Genomic DNA, 18,342 nt, shown 5'->3' with positions numbered 1-18,342 from the left:
GGGCTCAGGGGGAGGAATGCTGGGATTGATTAGTGATGTCTGTCAAGGCCTCTGGAGGGACAACTCACCCTGTTCTCTCCTTTTGCTGCGTCCTTAACTCCTCTGTGTAATGATTTTAATACTAACAGGTGACTCTAAATATGAGATGGGACATCATGAGAGAAAGAACAGGTAGATTCTACTTTTAAGAAATCCTAGCCTGAGAAAATGCAAATTTACAAAATACATAAATCTGGAGTCAATTATTGCCATTACAGAAAGATTCCATGAAAGGTTCCTTTAAATAGTGAGCTCCCCTACTGCATTAAAATGATGATTCAATTTACAAAAATTTCCTTTGCATGCAACTCTTCAGGACCGTGTCTGTGGAATTAAGCAAGCCACACCTGATTTTTTTTAAACCCTGGCCTAAATAATGTTCAGGATGGCTGCTGCCACATATCTCAAGTCTCTTGATAATTCCCACTCTCTTCAGACTTCCTCTGACTTCCTCTCCCAGAGTGTTGAGTAGACAATCTGGGTGGTGGTCAGCAGCTGCTGGCTTCCACCCTGCTGCGGCTGCATTTCATTAGTGGGTAAACTGATTGCTCTGTGTTTATGTGTGGGTGTGGCTGAACAAGCCTATGCACTCTGCACACTCTGTACGTAGACACAGATACACATAAGCCATTATCTCGCTCTCAGCCCACCCTGAATTCATTCCTGCTGTGAGAGTTATAAATGGAAGTTTCCAATCACCTGGTGGGTATAGCCTGTTGGTGATATGTGCCCTGAATTCCGCCACCCCGTCCTCTTTGTGTTTGTTTATATGTTATTTCCCGTTGCATCAGAAGACTTCCCCAGACCCTGCGCCTGAGTCATATTATCCACTCATGGGGCCCTCTTCTTCTTCTGTGGCCTAGAGAGCCCCAAATGGCTTTCTGATTTCAAAAATTAAATAGAATCTGACTCTTGTGGCAAGCTACAAAAATTCCCAACCAACAGACGCTCCCGCTAAATGTATAACATACCTAACATCTAAAAGTATCACTGGTCTAGCATGAACTTGGATTATAGAAGCACTCAGTGCCCCTTGGATAAGATCACCAGCTTCTTCCCAGGCACTCAGAATTGGGCAGTTTTCCAGTGGACCATAAAGCTCCCAGGAATGCTGACTGGCATGCGTGTTTGTGTTTCAGCTGCTTTGTTAAAGCAACTTAATGCAGGGAAGAGTATCTTGAAAGAGATGTACCTTCCCTTTCTCCATGGACAGCCTTTCCCACATAGAATAATTTCTCAGGCACAGAGCACAAGTTATCATATCTATTTCAGTATGGTATTAATATTTTTTTTAAATCTCAACATAAATTTCTTTCCATAAATATATATATATATATATATATATGCATACATATATATATGACCTCATGAACTGTAGCCTGCCAGGATCCTCTGACCATGGGGATTTTCCAGGCAAGAATACTGGAGTGGGTTGCCATTTCCCTCTCCAGGGGATCTTCCAAACCCAGGGATCAAACCTGGGTCTCCTGCATTGCAGGCAGGAGAAAAAGAAAATGAGGCAGTAACAGTGACCCGTCAGTCCTACTCAGAAACTTTTTTCTGGTTTAAAATGATTATTATTCCTATTTGAGATGAAAGTTCTCAGGCCAGTGAGCTGTCAAACAGCTCTTTTCCTTCTGTCTTCGTGGGCTCATTGGCTTGAGCCAAGCGTCCCCCATGGTACTGGGCTGTGATAGCTGCATAGGTGCAGCCATAGATGGCGGCCGCCAGCATCATGAGACACACGATCCCACACACCACCCCTGTGATGACAATGGTGGCCATGGCGTGGCGCAGATTGGCCGGCCTCGGCTTGGGTTTGATCTCACACTCCCGGTGGTCTCGCTCCCCTGCACTGTGGCTCTCAGAGAGCCTGGGGACAGCCTGGTGGTCAGCACCTAGCTGCGGCACCTGTGAGGACTGCCGGTGTAGAGAAGGATAAGGGCAGGGGTGGTACAGCTCGTGAGGGATTTCCAGGAGGTCCTTTCCCTTCCAGGTGTCTGGTGATACACAGATGATGCTGTCCGTTATTCCCCCTTTAAGAAACAAAGACAAAGAATGATAGCAGAGTCTGATACAACCAAATTACCAAATCCTCAGCCTGCAAAACTTAGGCAGATGGAATTTATAAAACACCTCCCCCACCCCCGGAGTCAAAGAATTTAACAGCCATATTTTATGATTTTAAGATTCCTAAATTGGCTACATGCTAAAAATGCCACACACTAAATGGGCAATTATGTATGACCAAGAATTCATTAGAAGCCAAGTCACCTTTACCTTATAAATGCCCAGGGAAAACAATGCAAAAGCTGACAGGAAGGGGCGCGGGAGGCCAGCCTGAGGGCACTCTTGCACGCCTTAATGAGCCCTGCCACACAAGAAAGCTATTGTGCCAAATCACCACTGGAGATCTAAAAAATAAATAATTAAAACAAATGTCTTTTCTTGTGATGTTATGTGTTAATTTCAAAGACCCTGTGTCTCTACAAACACTCTTCAGTGATGCCAAATGGGGAAGTCAGCGGTCCTTGTGAGTGTTTTGTGTATCTGAAGGTTTGACAGGAATATGTATTACGTTCATGGGATTAAGTACAATTAACGTGCCTCCTCAGACCTCGAAACATTTAGTATTTTGAGTACCAAACTTTCTAAGACTCAATTTCCAGTTCTGTGTAAGGGGATTGATTTCCTCAGGTGTTTGGACTCCAGGGGAGATTTGAGTAGCTAGAAATTCTTTTCTAGAAAGAGCAATGAATAAACAGATTCCATCCTGGCCAAATTTGACCACCAATTTGCTATTTGACCTCAAACAGATAAACTTCTCTGACTAATTTTCACGAAAACATCCTACTTGTGTCTGTCTTGATGGTTTACAAAGCACTGTTAGATAAGTCCTCACAACTCTGCTAAAATGGGTAATTCTTGTCCAGGGTCATTCAGGTTAAAAGTGGATGGATCAACACTGAAATCCAGCCCACTCCTATGATCCCAGTTTTTCCCACTAAACTCACATCCTCTCTCTCTCTGGAATGTTGTAAGGTCTATGGAATTAACACAGTGACCCTCAGTAGATCCTTACCTCCGTGAGTTGTGACACTAATCTTAGACTGGAGATTTCTTTGTACACATCATAGGTGGTTTATGAAACTATACCAGAAATTCCCAGGCAGGAGGTTGTTACTTCAGTGTTTAGAACCTTCCTTTGTATAGTACTTCACAATTTGGGGAATGTTCTCACATCCATTCTATCTGAATTTATAAGCTGAATCCTACTGTGGCCCTATTAATAGATAGGGCCATTTTGCAGTTCAAGGGTTACTGTGACCCAGATCACATTGGGGTTGGTGGCCATGGAGAAATTCAACACTCATGCCTTTTTGGCCTTTGCTGCTTGAACTGAATCACCTATTGCCAGGGTCTCCTGAGCCTGATCTGGCTTCTTCAGTGATCCCCTGAGGCAAGAACCTCAACTCTAAAGCAAAATGATAATAGGAATCTCTCCTTTCTTGAGCTGAGGTGCAGCAGGCCAGAGGTGTGGTGTGCCTGCTCTGGATGACCCCAAGGTGCCAACAGGCTGTGATTGAAGATCTCCGTCTCAGGGAATGTTACAGTACTTCACCTGGGGAACCAGCAATTCCACTAGCTGACTTAGACCTAGACTGGGGCGGTTCACCTAGCCACTCCAGGGTTAAGTTCATTTCTCCTGTTACCGGCTTCCTGTTTTAAATATTAGGGTGAGAGGCATGGCCTCAGGACCCAGAGCCAAGAGAATACACATACTAGAGCCTGGGATGTGGCTGGAAGGCCAGGGTTGTGGCCATCAAAAGCTCCATGGTCTCCTGCGTCCTCAGCCAGGACTCACTTCCCAGCCTTCCTCCACCATCTCTTCAGCCACTCCCCAGGAGGCAGATCTGCCAATGACAGCTTGAGGGCCTCAATCTCTTCTGGATTCATAGAAGTTGACAATTCAAGAAGTTCCAGCTTTCCAAGCACTCTCATTATCTATCATCTGGCTGCTAACAGCTCTTAACCCCTGTCTTGAGGTAAAACGAGATTCACATTCCGAGTCTGACCACTACTTAGCTTTGCAACCCTAAGCAAGTTACCTGACCATTCTGTGCCTCTGCTTGCTCATCTGGAAAGTGAGAGAGACCAGGGTAATAATGAAATTCACTTCACAAGATTGCTCTGAGGACTCAGCTGAATAAAGTATGTCAAGTGTTTAGCACAGGTCCTAGCCCAGAATAAATGTTTAGTACAGTTAACTATTGGCATAAAGATGATTTGTTAACTTATGAATGGAGGGAGAGGAATGCTAATTAGAAAATCTATGCACATGTTCTTGAAGGAAACATTATTAAATATTCATCAAAGCACTTTTTTTTTCCTTTGATTGTTGGGTCCAGAGGAAGATGAAATTTCCCCACCCTTTGTGGTCAGATTGAAGCCACCTGACTGAGTTCTGGCCAGTGGGCCCATTGAATGACACTTCCAGGCTGCAAAATCCCCTGCTTCATCCTCCATGTATTTTGTTCCCCCTCGGAGCGAAGTAAGGTCTTGATCAATATCTATTACCTTATTTTGCCTTTATTCCATGCATCAGTAGTCAGAGTGTCTCCTACATTTGCATTTATTTGCTGGTTTTGTTTAGTAATTTTGACACCCAGGTCTTATTACCCCAGATCAGTTTTGCCTTCTTTCAGAGAAAGGGTGGGGTAGCTCTGCCATGAGGAAGTGTTGAATTGCATTGTGGAGCCTGAGGACCAGAATCGGTCTTAGGAACTCTCTGGCTTAACACTGTCAGTTTCCACCTGGTGACTCTGAGGGCGAGAAAGGAACATTAATTTGCCCAAAGATCACCAGTGAGTTCATGGCAGAGCAGGGGGAGCTATATCCCTCCCTATGTTGCTTCTAGTTTCCTGGACCTGGGAACCATTTTTGTCAAGAAATATTTTCCTTTGATGAAAACCATCTTTCTGTGATGGTTTGCCTTATGCTTACTATCTCATCCAGAACACAGTAGGTAAAGCCACTTCACCTCTAGATGTAAACAGTTTTATTTGAAGCCTCCTTTAAGAAAGATTTTTGTCAAATCACATAACATCTATTGTAGGTCAACTTGAAAATTAGCTGGTTAATGATAAGCTACTGACTATTCTCTTGTTCAGAGAGATTCTTAAATCAATAGTGTTTACTTGAACCCATGTGTTCTCCTCCACTTCCTTCTGTATAACTGCTGCAACTATCCAGACTCTCTTGATTCCCTAAGCCATGTCTGGATCTCTGATATCTTCCCAAATTATGGGCTCAGATACACATCCATCAACTCAACAGCACTCCTTGACTATGTAATGGTTATCTCAAACTTGATATGCCCCACATTGAGCTCTTGATTTACCACCTCTCACACATACTTGCCCATTTCCCCCATTCCACAGCCTGACCCTTGTCAGCTACTGGCATCACCGTTTATCTGCTTACTCCTGGAGGACAAAACAAAATTGTATTTCCTGTAATATACTCTGTTTTCCTTATATCCAGTTCTAACCCATTAGTAATTTCTATCAGTTCAATATTCTAAATATCTCCCAAAGTTGATCATTTCTCATCATCCTAGTTTGGGCCACTGTCATCTTCCCTGGAAGACTAAAATCACTTTCTCCCTCATCCCCCTGCTGCTTTTTCTGCAGCCTTTGGTTTGATCTCCCTAGAGTCACCAGAGTGACCTTTTAAAATGTAATCAGATCATATTGTTCGCCTGACTAAAATTCTTCAAGATATTTCCATCTTGCCTAAAATAAAATCCAAATGTCTCAGCCGGCTCTGCACGTTCCAACATGACCCGGCCTCTCTCACTCCCGTCCTCTGCACTAGCCACTCGTCTGTCCCTCTTTCTGTCCCTCAGTGGAGCCAAGCTTACTTCCCTCCCAGGTCCTTTGCAACTACTGTCCTTTTCCTGAGTTATCTCATGGCTCTTTCCCCCTCTTTATTCCAGTTCTGCTCCCCCATATTACCTCCTTGCAGGGGCCTTCGCTGTCCTTCACATCTGAAATGGAACCCTTATTCCATCACTCTCTCCCTTCATGCTGCCTCTAGCACTAACTGCTCTCTGAACATAGATACATATATTTGTCTTACTTAACATGTTTCTACTGTCAGAATGTAATGCCCATGATGATAGGGATTTTCTTATTCACTGACTTTTTCTCGGCACCTTGAAATGTCCATGGCATGTAAAATTCACTCAAGTTTAGTATGAATGAATGAATGATACTTAAAAGTCAGGAGGAAAGAAGCACTGTGATGTAGAGGAGGGAATGTAGGGCCAAGACCTAAAGCTGCTCCTTCTACTCTTATCTTTGCTTCTACTCTGTGATCTTCATCAAGTTACTAAACATCTTTGGGCGTCCATTTCCCATTGATAATAGACTAGCTTTGAGTTAGGAGGGGTTGGCAAACTTTCCTGTAAAGAGCCAGATAGTTCATTTTTTAAGCCTTGCCATAGTCTCTGTCCTAACTATTCAGCCTCAACCTTTTAATGCAAAACAGCCAGACAGTAAATAATAAATGGATGTGAATGTGTTCCAACAAAACTTTACTTACAAAAATAGGTGGGCCAGATCTGGCTCTTAGGCTACATAGTTTGCTGACCCCTGAGTGATTTCCAGATCCCCTCATCTTTAATATTCTGGGATTTCTTGCTTCGTTTTTGACATCTGATTAAAGAAATACTTGTTCCCTTCAGAGAGGGAGCCGTATTGTATTCAGTTTTAGTAACAGTGGTGTCTGCTAAAGCAGAATGGGTAATGTCAGTGAAGTTTCATAGCTGTCAAATGGTCAGAAGCAGAGAAGGAAGGAGGGGCAGTCCTAAGGAGAAATACCATGCCCCCAGTTGGATCACACTTGAAAATCAGAATCTGTTGTCACTTCAGAGTTGAGTAGTTATTGGATAGGTCAAAAAGTTCATTCGAGCCTTTCTTATGAAAATTTGGCCAACCTAATATTTAGGTGGATTGAATTTCGTTCTTTCTTAAACGGCCTACAGTTTCCAGATAAATAACTTAATGGTGGTATTAATCAAAAAGTGGAAAGTTGGGGTGGAGAGGGGAAAAAAGTGGAAAGTTGTTTCCATGAATCTTATCTGTAGATGACTTTAAATACATGATTTGAAACACCCTTAATGACTCACTTGCCTCTTTTGCCATACCGTGAAATGACATCAGTGCACAAAAGCTTACACAGATCCCTCAAACACTTTTCAGCATTCCTTCTACTGCAGAAAACCATTGAGGTTTCTCCTAAACTGATCATACACAGATGGGGGAATAGGCATTAGTTACTGACCTTTATAGACAAATGTCTCCAACCAGAGTTTAAGACTGAGCAAGTGACAGTTGCATTTCCAGAGGTTGTCTTTGAGAAATAAATGCTTCATTCTGGGCATGGATTCTAGGAGGGCTCGATCGAGCTGCCGAAGCTGGTTTTGCTGGATCGCAAGAACGGTTAGGTTCTCCCAAGACTCACCTAGGGATGCAGGAAGGTGACTTATATTGTTTAATGACAAATCGAGTTCCCTCAGCTGTGGGAGAGAATGGAATAGTCTGCTTTCCAGAGAATGCAGGGAGTTCTGAGTTAGGTTTAAGACCCTCAAGTGCTGAAGTCCATGGAAAACTCCGGGGGTCAGATTTGAAAGAGAATTGTTGTACAAGTTCAAGGTTGTGAGCTGTGGCACTGATTTAAATGCAGAAGTCGGAAGCTGGTGGATCTGGTTATCTTGTAAGTGCAGCGTTAGAGTCTGAGGAGGCAAATCGGAAGGGATTTCAGCCAGACCCTGCCGGCTGCAGTCTACAGAATTTGAAGGTGAGTGACAGCGGCATCTCTCTGGGCAGCCGCACACCACCGGGAGCAGGAAGATCATACTTGAAAGCAGCAACACTTCACCTACAACAAACAGAAAGAATTGAGATAGGAACCAGTTTCTAAGTGGTATCAGCTTTTGTTCCTGCTTTAAGTTCACAGGTAACCAGAAGGTAGATGACATAGATTATCAAATAAAAATGTGAAAAAAAATATTTTGGGGGGCATGTGCCCTTTGTATGAAGCAGAAGAATTATCTAGGAGCAGAACTTTAGGAGCATGAGAGGGAGTTCAGATACTCACATTTCTCAGAAGTATGCTCCAGACTGTGCTGTCCAATAGGACTCTATGGTGATGAGAATGATCTGTATCTACTGTCTAATATGATAGCAACCAGCTTCATGTGACTTCAGAGCTCTTGAAATGTGACTACTGCAGTCAAGAAACTGACTTTTTATTTCCATTTAATTTTAATCAGTTAAAATTTAAATAGCCTTATGGTACTAGTGGTGCATATTAGATGGGACAGGTCTGAAGCATTCTTACAAATTGATGTCCATCTTTCAAGTGTAATACTTTCATGAATGATGATTGTCTCTGCTCCTTTTTTATTCAAGAGATTTTAAAACAAAGAAAATCATTAAAATAACATAATAAATACTCATGTTCCTGTAACAAAGTTCTGTCAGTTATTCATAGGTTGCCATATTTGCTTCATCTCTTTTTTTTCCTTAACTCAAAGAAACTGTGCATTGCTGATAAGTTAAACTCCCTTTAATTAGCACCCACATCATATTTTCCAGCAGGAACCACTCCCCACCAGCGCCTTCCCTACCATCACTATTCCATCCCACCAGGCCTTTTAAAAACAACAAAATCACAAATAGCCTTATAGCTCATATTTTGAGCCAGGCACTCTTGGAAATGCTTTATATATATATATATATATATATATATATAAAAATTCATTTAGCCCTCCTAATCTTGTAATTTGGGGTCTTTTACTATGCACATATTAAAGGTGATGAAACTGAGGCACAGAGAAGCTAAATCACTTGTCCAAGGTCACACAGAAGTAGGAGAATCATGATTTGAACCCAGGCAGTCGGCTTTAAAAGTCTATCAGTGTTCTTACCTGCTGTGCTTTACTGCCTGTAAATATTTTTACATACATCCACATAACACACATACATGCACAACACACACATATGCATACTATAGAATGTTTTGCATAGTGGTTTTTTAAAAAGCTAAATAATCATTGGTATGTTTCATTTTGCAGTTTAGTCACTCAAAACTGATCCATCCACAGGGATGCATAGAGAGCTCATTCATTCCTTCTAGCTTCTGTGGAGTATTCGATGTTGAGACCTTGCCAGATATATTATTTAGCCACTCCTGTACTGACGAGCATTTGAGTTGTTGCAGTTTCTTTCAGGACACATGATGGAGCAGAAGGCATCCTTACACAGGGCTCCTTGGCTCTGAAGAAGTGTGTACGGGGGCTCTAGATTCAGTACGTGCCTCCCTGCCAGGTTTGAAGAGGATGCCGAGTTTCATGCTCTCAGGCACTGCTAGGTCAATCTCCAGTGGAGCTCGATCACTCCCTTCTTTTTTCCTGAGACTTGAATTTCAAAATGGCAAACATCCATCAAGGACATTTTGTTAAATTGGTAGAGGAATTCACAGGGCCAGGCAATAATATTTAAAACTCAAGATGATTATCTACTTGTAAAGAAAGTTCTTGAGAGGAGATTTTCAGTTTGTCTGTCTGTTTTTGGCCTTAACTAGGGAAATGTACAATGTGGCTGTCAAATGCACACATTTGTGCATGGAGCCTTTCCCCTCTGTCCTTTCAATTCTCTTTCTTTGATGCTGTGAACAGTTCTTTAGGGCAGGTGGGGAGATGTTTGGAAAGCCTTCTGAAGGAGATTTTGCTCAGTTTAGTTTCGCTCAAGAGATGCAAAGCATTACAGTCCAGTTCCCTCTTGCAGCATGTAAAAGAGAAAAACCTTGTTTTCTTTTCTATAATTTTGCAAATAATATACATCTCAGTGCCAAAGCAGCTTCTGATCAGAGGAGGGCTGTCACCCCTCACTTTAGTTGTGCCTCACCCAAGCATTCATTAACTGCAAAAATCGTACCACTCCCACCTCCCCCGCCAAGAGGATGATGTATGAACTCCAACCTGAAGGACTGTATTTTCTCTGAAATGGCCCGTAACAGGCCAACTGCATATCCATTCATGACTAGGTACATTTGTCCACTCTCTCTTCCTCTGACCCAGCATGGCACTAACACGAGACATTTTTAGCATCTGTTTGGTCTTTTGAGAAAGACAACTTCCCACAGATACCTTCCTGAGTTGGGGGGGGGAGGGTCCCACTTTCTAAGGCGTGAGGGAATTAATCATGGCTCACCTTCCATGACTGAGTCTCCACTGGCTTACCCACTGAACCCGAAGCCCACCTTCATTAATCTGCAGGTCAACACATCGAGGGCATGGCAGACTCCAAGTCCAGGTTTTCATTCACTTTTTTTCTGAATCCTGCCAGTGCTTTTCTTCAGCACAGGGAACAGTGGTCGCTTTCAGGAGACTACTTATTTAAGCAGCCCTTTCCTTGTCTCCATCTGGATGGGATTGTTTTCCATAAGAGGATCTTTTGATTGTGCTCCCCGCCTTCTTTCTTAAAGCATTGCCCTTCCCAGGATCATCGCTGCCTTTCCCATTGAGACGAGGAGCCACAGAAAGAATGTTTGTCAAACCTCAGCGAACAGCTGTAGCATTCAAACATGACCCCGATGGCTCCGGCTTTTTGATTATTTAATCTGCTTGAAGTCCAGGGCACCAAAATAAAACTGCCTTCTTAATCCGGTCCTGTTTTCTGAATTCTGTTGACTTATTAACCATGCTGTGTCAACCCATGTCAAGATGCTCGCTGTGGATCCTCGATCTGGGGTTCTAGCAACAGAGCCAGCAAAGTGTGTAACATGAGGACAAATTGACCTGCTGGAGGCTGACACGTTTTCCACAGTGCACTGTTTGGTCACCAAAGGCTTATTCAGCCAACATCCGTAGGGATTAGCTGTGTTGACAGGGTCTTGATGCCCTGAAATTCATAGCCATGGTTTCCTTTCGTGGACATCACAACCTCTTCTCCCTGGTGCCGCAAATACTTCTCAGCTGCTTCTTTGCTTGTTCTCCTCCCACCACTCCCCCTCCCCTGCCCCCATTGAGTTGACCTCTCAGTTTGCATGCCTTTGGAAATACTTCTCAATCTTTCATCATTTCCCTGATGGTGAGGTTCTGGCCCTTTCCTCATTTTTCACATATAAAACAATAAAGCCGCCCTCGTGAGCATCAGGCGTCAATGAACTGTGACTGTTCTGTAATTGAAGCCACTGGAAACTTTCCCACCAGGGACTGGAACGTTTCTTTGAATGTGCAAATGCCATGCCATTTGCTGAGGTGGGATTTCAGTGTCAAAGCTGCCCTTCAGCATGCCAAAATGTCCCACGTGCCTCCAGCAACTCGTGTAAAGAAGGTAAAAACCATGCTTTTCTTGAGGGAGCATGAAGTGGAATATCTGGCCACAAGCAGTGTAATAAAGTGGTTGAGTTTAGGGTTTGAAATCAGCCGGATCTGAATTTGAATTCAGCTTCACCATTCACTAGCTTGAGGTCTCTGGGCAAGTAACTTGCCCACTGAAAACCCATCATCGTCACCTCTAAAAGAAAGACAGTAGTTTTTCTTTTACAAGATTGCTCTCAGGATTTCGTGACACAATGCATTAATATTGTACCTTAATAAACGGTCACAATTACCTAAGAGTGCTTTCCTAGGCTCTTATGCTGCTACCATTCAACTCATCCTTGACTCAGTAGGCAGGACGGGGGTCCTGACAAAAGACCAGGAGGCCTGGCCCCTCATGCCACTCTGGTGGTACTGAGGGAAGAGGCCCCTTGGGAATGAAGTGAAAAACTGGATTGTGACTATCCTTAATGGCCTGCTATTTGGGATCCCATTGCTCCTTTGGACAAGTTCCTTCCAGCCTCATGGAGTCTAAGGTACTCATCTTGCCTCCTTCCTGAAAACCTGTTTCATTCAGTCTGTCATCTTTAGTCCTTCTCTCCAACATTCTTCGAACATCTGAAAAGCAATGCAGTAAAGTCAAGCATAGGCAATAAAGAGGCATTTAAATCTTAATAAGGACTGAAGGGTTATTTTCTTTCTCCCTTCCTTGTCAATGGCCTGTGTGTAGCAGTCAGTCATCAGTGGGTCGTAATATAACAAACACCTGTGAACCTAACAATCATTCTAAGAACTAGAAAGCTTCCAATAACTTACAAGCTGTGCGCTCCTGTCTTTCCCAGGGGCCAGCAAACGTTTTTGTAAAGCGCCGATGGTAAATATTTAAGACATTACGGTCACACAGTGTCTGTTGCAACTACTCTGATGTTATAGCATGTACCAACCACAGACAATCTAGAAACCAATGGTGTGCCTGAGCCCCAGTAAAACTTTATTAACAAAAACAAAGCAGGTGGAGGACTGGATGGACCCAGAGCCTATGGTGGTGAAACCCGGCTCTGTCCCACTGTCTAGCCACCACTGTCGCTGCCCCACCACAGCTAGCTGTCACCTGCTCCCACTGCCACCACCCCACTGGGCATACCACCACCCTGTTTCCTTGTCTGTGCGATGAGAGGGCTGAGGATGAGGATTTTTAGTGTCCTCTTATGTCTAAAACCTTGTCATTCTGGTAGAATGCTTGAGTGGGCTTGAAAGGCTTTGTACTTACAGACTTAAGGGGAGCTTGGACAAATAAAGAATTTGAGTGTCTCTTTGGGTTGCAGCAGAGCTATTTGGTGTCCTGCAGAGTCCAGCTAGGGTCCAAGTCTCATGGACTCAGAGGTCTGAAAACAATGTATCCATTGACGGTGTAATTGGGTACAAGAGGCCAGGACACTTCCAGGAAAACTGTGGGCAGTCGAGCATACCTGCGGTTAGAGCCAGCCTGTGTGGCTCAAGGAGGAAGCACGCTTTCATGGTGCTTGTATTCTCAGGTTGTACGGTCTTAGGCAAATCATTCACTTTCTCTGAGACTCAGCTTCCTCATTTGTGGCATGCCAGCCTCACAGGATGCAGGGAGGATCAAGGGCTGCATGTTAAATTCACAGCACAGGTCTGGTAGAGCAGATAATCAGAAGTGGTGTCTCCTGTAAGTAGTATGTCTTCGCAGACCTCAAAGGGTCTTGACTCACTGCTCCCAGCTAATATATGTGAATGCCCTGGGAACACACAGTAAACCCCCACAACTGATGGGTTCCCCGAAGCTGTGGCCTGTTGCCCCAAGGGGCTCTTCCGTTCAGTTATACTCCTGCTGACTCTAAAGCGATTCAAAATGGCAGTGCACACTTGGAGTGGAAGGGGCTCCTGGACCTAGAAAGGCTTTGCATGCAGAGGCTGATTGATTTATGCCACCTGACCTCAGCCCAGAGAATAAAGGGAGGATGTGTGATAGGCATGCTAATGTCTGCAGTGCCTTCTGTCCCTCCCTATGTCCGAACAGAAATGTGGTAAGACAGCTGTGTGTGCAAAAGACTAGTTGAGAGCCCAGTTCTCTGCACAGAGCTTGCTTCAGACACACTCTCAGAGGAATATGGTGGTTACTGTCACACTGCAATTTCAAGAACTTCCTAGTTTCTATGTATTTTTATATAAATATATTTCCTATACACTTTTGTCCATTTTAAGTCAGAATGTTTCCCTATATTTTTTTGCTCGTTTTAAGTCAGAAAATTTCCTCATATAAATTGGTCTATTTAACATTCTACCTCCCTCCAAAAAAGATTAACGTTTCAAATGGATGTGGCATGGAGCTCGTGGTAAAGAGGAGAAATAAGAGATGCGAGTTTGATAACCTGGGCCGGGAAGATCCCCTGGAGAAGGAAATGACAACCCACTCCAGTGTTCTTGCCTGGAGACTCCCATGGACGGAGGAGCCTGCGAGGCTACAGTGTCCATAAGGTAACAAAGAGTCAGGCAAGTTTGAAGAGACTTAGCTTAGCACAAAATGGATGATGTCTTAAAATCCAGCAGACGTGTGATAGCTCTTTTTCTGAGGTGATATTGTTCAGCTATTTCAAAAGAATAAGTTAGAGCTAAATATATCCACCTGGAGGATATTCATAATAAACTGTTAGGTTACATAAAGCAATTTGAATAAGAATGCACATTGTATAGTCCTGTTTATGTTGAAATGACAACAACAAGAACAACAACAACAAACGTGAGAGGTGGGAAGATTAACTCTAAAAATGTGCATTGATTTGTCTGAAGATTGAGTAAGTGGGGGATGGATAGACACTAGATTGATAATACTGATTATCTAGGGGACAGGGTGATTTAAGAAGACAGAGAAAAAAATTTTTTTCTCTTTTTACCTCTGCATATTCAACTTGCTGCAACAACCACGTATTACAGCTGTAATTTTCAAAATGCAAAGGAGAAGAGCTGACTTTGGCTTCCCTGGTAGCTCAGTGGTAAAGAATCTGCCTGCCAATGCAGGATACACGAGTTTGGTCCCGGCTCTGGGAATATCCCACATGCTGCAGAGCAGCTAAGCCCATGTGCCATAACTACTGAGCCTTTGCTCTAGAGCCCGGGAGCCACAACAACTAAGCCACTGCGGCTACTGAAGCCCACCTGCCCTAGAGCCCATGCTCCACAAGAGAAGCCACCACAGTGAAAGGCCCACGTCCCTCTACCAGATGGTAGGCCCCACTCCCAGCAAGTAAATCCCTTCAGCAATGCAGAACCAGCGCAGTCAAAAAAAAAAAAAAAAAGCTGACTTTTGTTAAATAGCAAGGAGAGGTTCGCTTTGTTTACTGGCATATTTGAGATGGCTTATCCCCCAGTAACTCGCTGTATTATATGTGTAAATAGAGCATTCTTAGAGTTTACTTCCTCTCACTCCAGGAAGATTAGCCCCAAAGTGACACCTGTCTTTCTCTGCCAAATGATCGCCACATGTGACCAGACCTTATAACTCATAGGAGCATTTCTCCCAGTTTTAATGCCTGCTTTGGTAAAACCTTGGCAAAGTGCCCCCCCCCCCACTCCCTGTCAGTGAGCCCCATCCAAAGCAGGTGCTGGGGGGATCCGATGTGGGAGAGGCAGCCAAGCCAAGGGACAGCTGCAGCTCAGGATAGCCTGGAGGAGGCCCTTGGCACCACAGATCCACGCAGACATTTCATTTAATAATTAAGAGAGGTTTGGTACTTGGAAAATATTTCCCTAGAGTTGTGGATGACCAAATGGCACCTAGGTATAAAATTTTTGCAGAGCTTTTCAGAAGACCTCAGTATTATTTTGTCCTTCCTTCCTCCCTCCCTTCCTAACCCTTACTTCCTTGTTTTTTCTTTTGGTCTTATGAAACATACAACAAGAGAATTAGGAATATATATTTTAAATGATTATCATATCATTTATTTAGTGCTTACAGTTGGCCATATATTGGTAAGGATTTATATTAGGTAATTTGTGAATTGTTAATGTAATGTAATAATTGCTGTAACAAGTAAACCTCCAGATCTCAGTGACTGAACACAGCGACTCATTTGTTGTTCTTATCACAGTCTAGGTCAGGTTGACAGGGGCCAGATATCCATTCAGCCACTCGGGGACTCAGGTTTTTTCCGTCTTGCCACTATGCCTTCCTCTTAGTTCTCAGAGTTCTGTCCATCAGCTGACTGATGAAAGAAGAAGATGAGAACCAGACATTGGCCAGGCCTGGAAATGGTACTGATCAGTGCATTTATACTCTGCTGGGCAGAATAAGGGCCTTCCCTGATAGCTCAGTTGGTAAAGAATTCACCCACAATGCAGGAGACCCTGGTTCGATTCCTGGGTTGGGAAGATCTGCTGGAGAAGGGCTAGGCTACCCACTCCAGTATTCTTGGGATTCCCTTGTGGCTCAGCTGGTAAAGAACCTGCCTGCAATGAGGGAGACCTGGGTTCAATCCCTGGGTTGGGAAGATCCCCTGGAGAAGGGAAACGCTAACCACTCCAGTATTCTGGCCTAGAGAATTCCATGGGCAGAATAAAATCACATGATCATATCTAATAGCAAAGGGCATTGAGGAATATAATGTAGCTGTGTGTTTTGTAAGAAGAGGAGTCACAGATGTTGAAGAGCGTAAGTAGTCTCCACATTTTATTTGCATTCTGTCACCTAAAGGTGCAATAACTCATTAGTCTATAAGCTTAAGATGGCTTTTGTTTCTTCCCTTAGTTTCTCTAGTACCATGTAGTATGCATATTAAATTAATACTGAATAAATGAATGAATGACAAAACTAAGGCACAGAAAAGTTAAACAACTTGCTCAAAGTCTCCAGAGTATTTATTGCGAACACATGGATTGTGAGCATCTATATTGAGTAAAATATTCAGGGAACCTATCGTTTTATGTATTTTATGTCTTAAGACCTTTTTAAAAAATGTAATCCATTCTTTTTTATGGTAAGCTACAAATTTTATCATCTGGAAGCTCTAACTAACTCGGAAGATAAAAATACGGTTTTCATTTGAGCCATTCAGTGGAGAATCGAGGCTACCATATGGTTTCTCTAGTACAAATGTGGGAAGGATGTGTGTACATGCTCATTCTTTCTTGCCTTTTGGATAAGGTAAAAATTCAAGTTCAAGGACTACCTAGGGGCATTCAGTTTACTTTATATGACTATGTATAGAGTTTAAATTCCTTTCATCTGGCTTTGAAATGATTGATAAAATCAGTGGAGTAGTGAATATGAATGTGTACCTCCAGCCTCCCTAAAGCTCAGGAAGACAGAGAGAGGCCAAAATGAATGAGACTACCTCTCAGCATCCACTTGTCTAGTGAGCCCCGGACTGAGCTAGGGCCATGGGAGCTAGAAAACGCATAGCAGGCTGACTCTTCGCCGTCAAAAAACTTACCAGTTTGGAGGGTGTTTTGCAATTTTTACTTATTTTATCAGAATCAGTGCTGATCATCTCATCACCTTGCACCTGTTATACCTATGTAAAGATTGCATATGACTTGCTTGGACACTGACACTGCCCAGCTCTCTTAGAAAGTCCTTCGGCTCTTGTAAGTCCTCTCTTGTAAAGCTCTTCTAAGTCCTTCGGCTAATAGCAGAGACAGACTTAGACGCTGCTTTTTTTTTGGTCCCTCTGCTCTGTCAAGGTTAGAGGCAGTACAGACTCCCCATCCCATTGTCTTCCCAACCTCAGCCTCCCAGCACTTGGTTTGCCTGCATACAGGATGTATGTGAAGATAAAGATGCATTTCAGATAAGTATGATTAAAAGTAATTAGCGAGCTCATGCAGCTGGTGAAATAAACATAGGCAGATGCTGGTTGATACAAAGCTAATGAAAGAAACAAAAGGATCAAGAAATATGGCAGCTTGGGAAGCCTGGCCAAGGCCTCACACTGACACATTGTTTTACTTAGATCTTTTGATTGGCTACTTTTGTCCCTGCCCCAAGAATATAAATTGGAATCAAATTCATGTTCTTGTTTGATTGTTTACTTATGTTACACATAAAATGAGTGTTTTGTGCAGCTCTTCTTGGTAAATTTTTATTTGCTCTTGTACTTTTTTTATAACATAATAGTCCAGTTTCTGAAATAGGTGACAGTCTGTTCTTCATGTTTTCAAGTTAGTGTTTAGTGTATGTATATTATGATGAAATAATGAATCAGTGTTTTTTGCTGTTTTCTCTTTAAAACAGTTTGCTCTGTGTTGACTTGAAAATGTTCTGGAAAACACAGTTGTTTCAGGCAGGATTGTAACTCACCAGTTAAAGATTCCAAACTTTAGGAATCTTATTATTCTAACCTTCATCTGTCCCACCATTTCTTTTTGGCATCCCTGTTAAAAGCATGGAATCTGGAGTGAAACCATCTAGATTCAAATACTACCTTCTATATTTACTGGCTCTGTGACCATGAGTGAGTGATCTTCAATTTCATCATCTGTACAAAGGAACCCAACTGGAAGATTAGCAAGGAGGGTTAAATAATAATTTTATGCAAGAATCCAGGCAGTACATTTTCTATTAGTGTGTCTGTATGCCATGGATCAACTAGGCACTCAGGCTGTATCTACTTGCACTAATCTGTTTGGGACAAAACCAAGCAAGTTAAATGCAAAGGTGCAGTTTGCTTGTGTGACAGCATTCACCATCTTTTAGGATTATAAAGCATGCATCTATGTGTGTGTGTGTGTGTTTGCCTGGAATCATGTGCAATCTAAGTGAATTTGTGCTCTGCATATCTCTGCTTGTCATCAAAATAGTTCTACAAACAAAAGAAAGTTGGTTGTTGATGTCGTGTGACTACAACCTTCATGTGGGACTTTTGTTAACAAAATAAAGGGCCTGCATTGACTTT

The 18,342-nt window shown here is 42.9% G+C and overlaps 2 protein-coding genes across 2 annotated transcripts in view; one reads left to right on the top strand and one right to left on the bottom strand.

Moving 5' to 3' along the window:
- The window catches only part of CACNA2D3 (calcium voltage-gated channel auxiliary subunit alpha2delta 3), an 838,234-nt gene that overhangs the window by 705,618 nt on the left and 114,274 nt on the right, over positions 1-18,342 (top strand). The window lies entirely within an intron of this gene.
- LRTM1 (leucine rich repeats and transmembrane domains 1) lies at positions 1,412-10,788 on the bottom strand. The gene is made up of 3 exons (XM_065935332.1): positions 10,320-10,788; positions 7,387-7,983; positions 1,412-2,075 (listed from the first exon to the last, which is right to left on the bottom strand). Exons 1-3 carry the CDS (start codon positions 10,324-10,326, stop codon positions 1,642-1,644), a joined length of 1,038 nt encoding a protein of 345 aa, XP_065791404.1. The 5' UTR covers positions 10,327-10,788; the 3' UTR covers positions 1,412-1,641.

This window comes from Muntiacus reevesi, chromosome 4 (assembly GCF_963930625.1).
Source record: "Muntiacus reevesi chromosome 4, mMunRee1.1, whole genome shotgun sequence".
Classification (NCBI taxonomy): domain Eukaryota; kingdom Metazoa; phylum Chordata; class Mammalia; order Artiodactyla; family Cervidae; genus Muntiacus; species Muntiacus reevesi.
The sequence above is the reverse complement of the archived record's forward strand: the minus strand, read 5'-3'. Positions and strand labels throughout refer to the sequence as shown.

What these genes read in the sequence shown, in the direction of transcription:
- LRTM1 (XM_065935332.1), bottom strand. An exon ending in GGAGACATTTGTCTATAAAG is followed by an intron (nt 2,076 to 7,386) that starts GTCAGTAACTAA and finishes TGTTTCTTAAAG; the next exon opens with GGGGAATAACGGACAGCATC.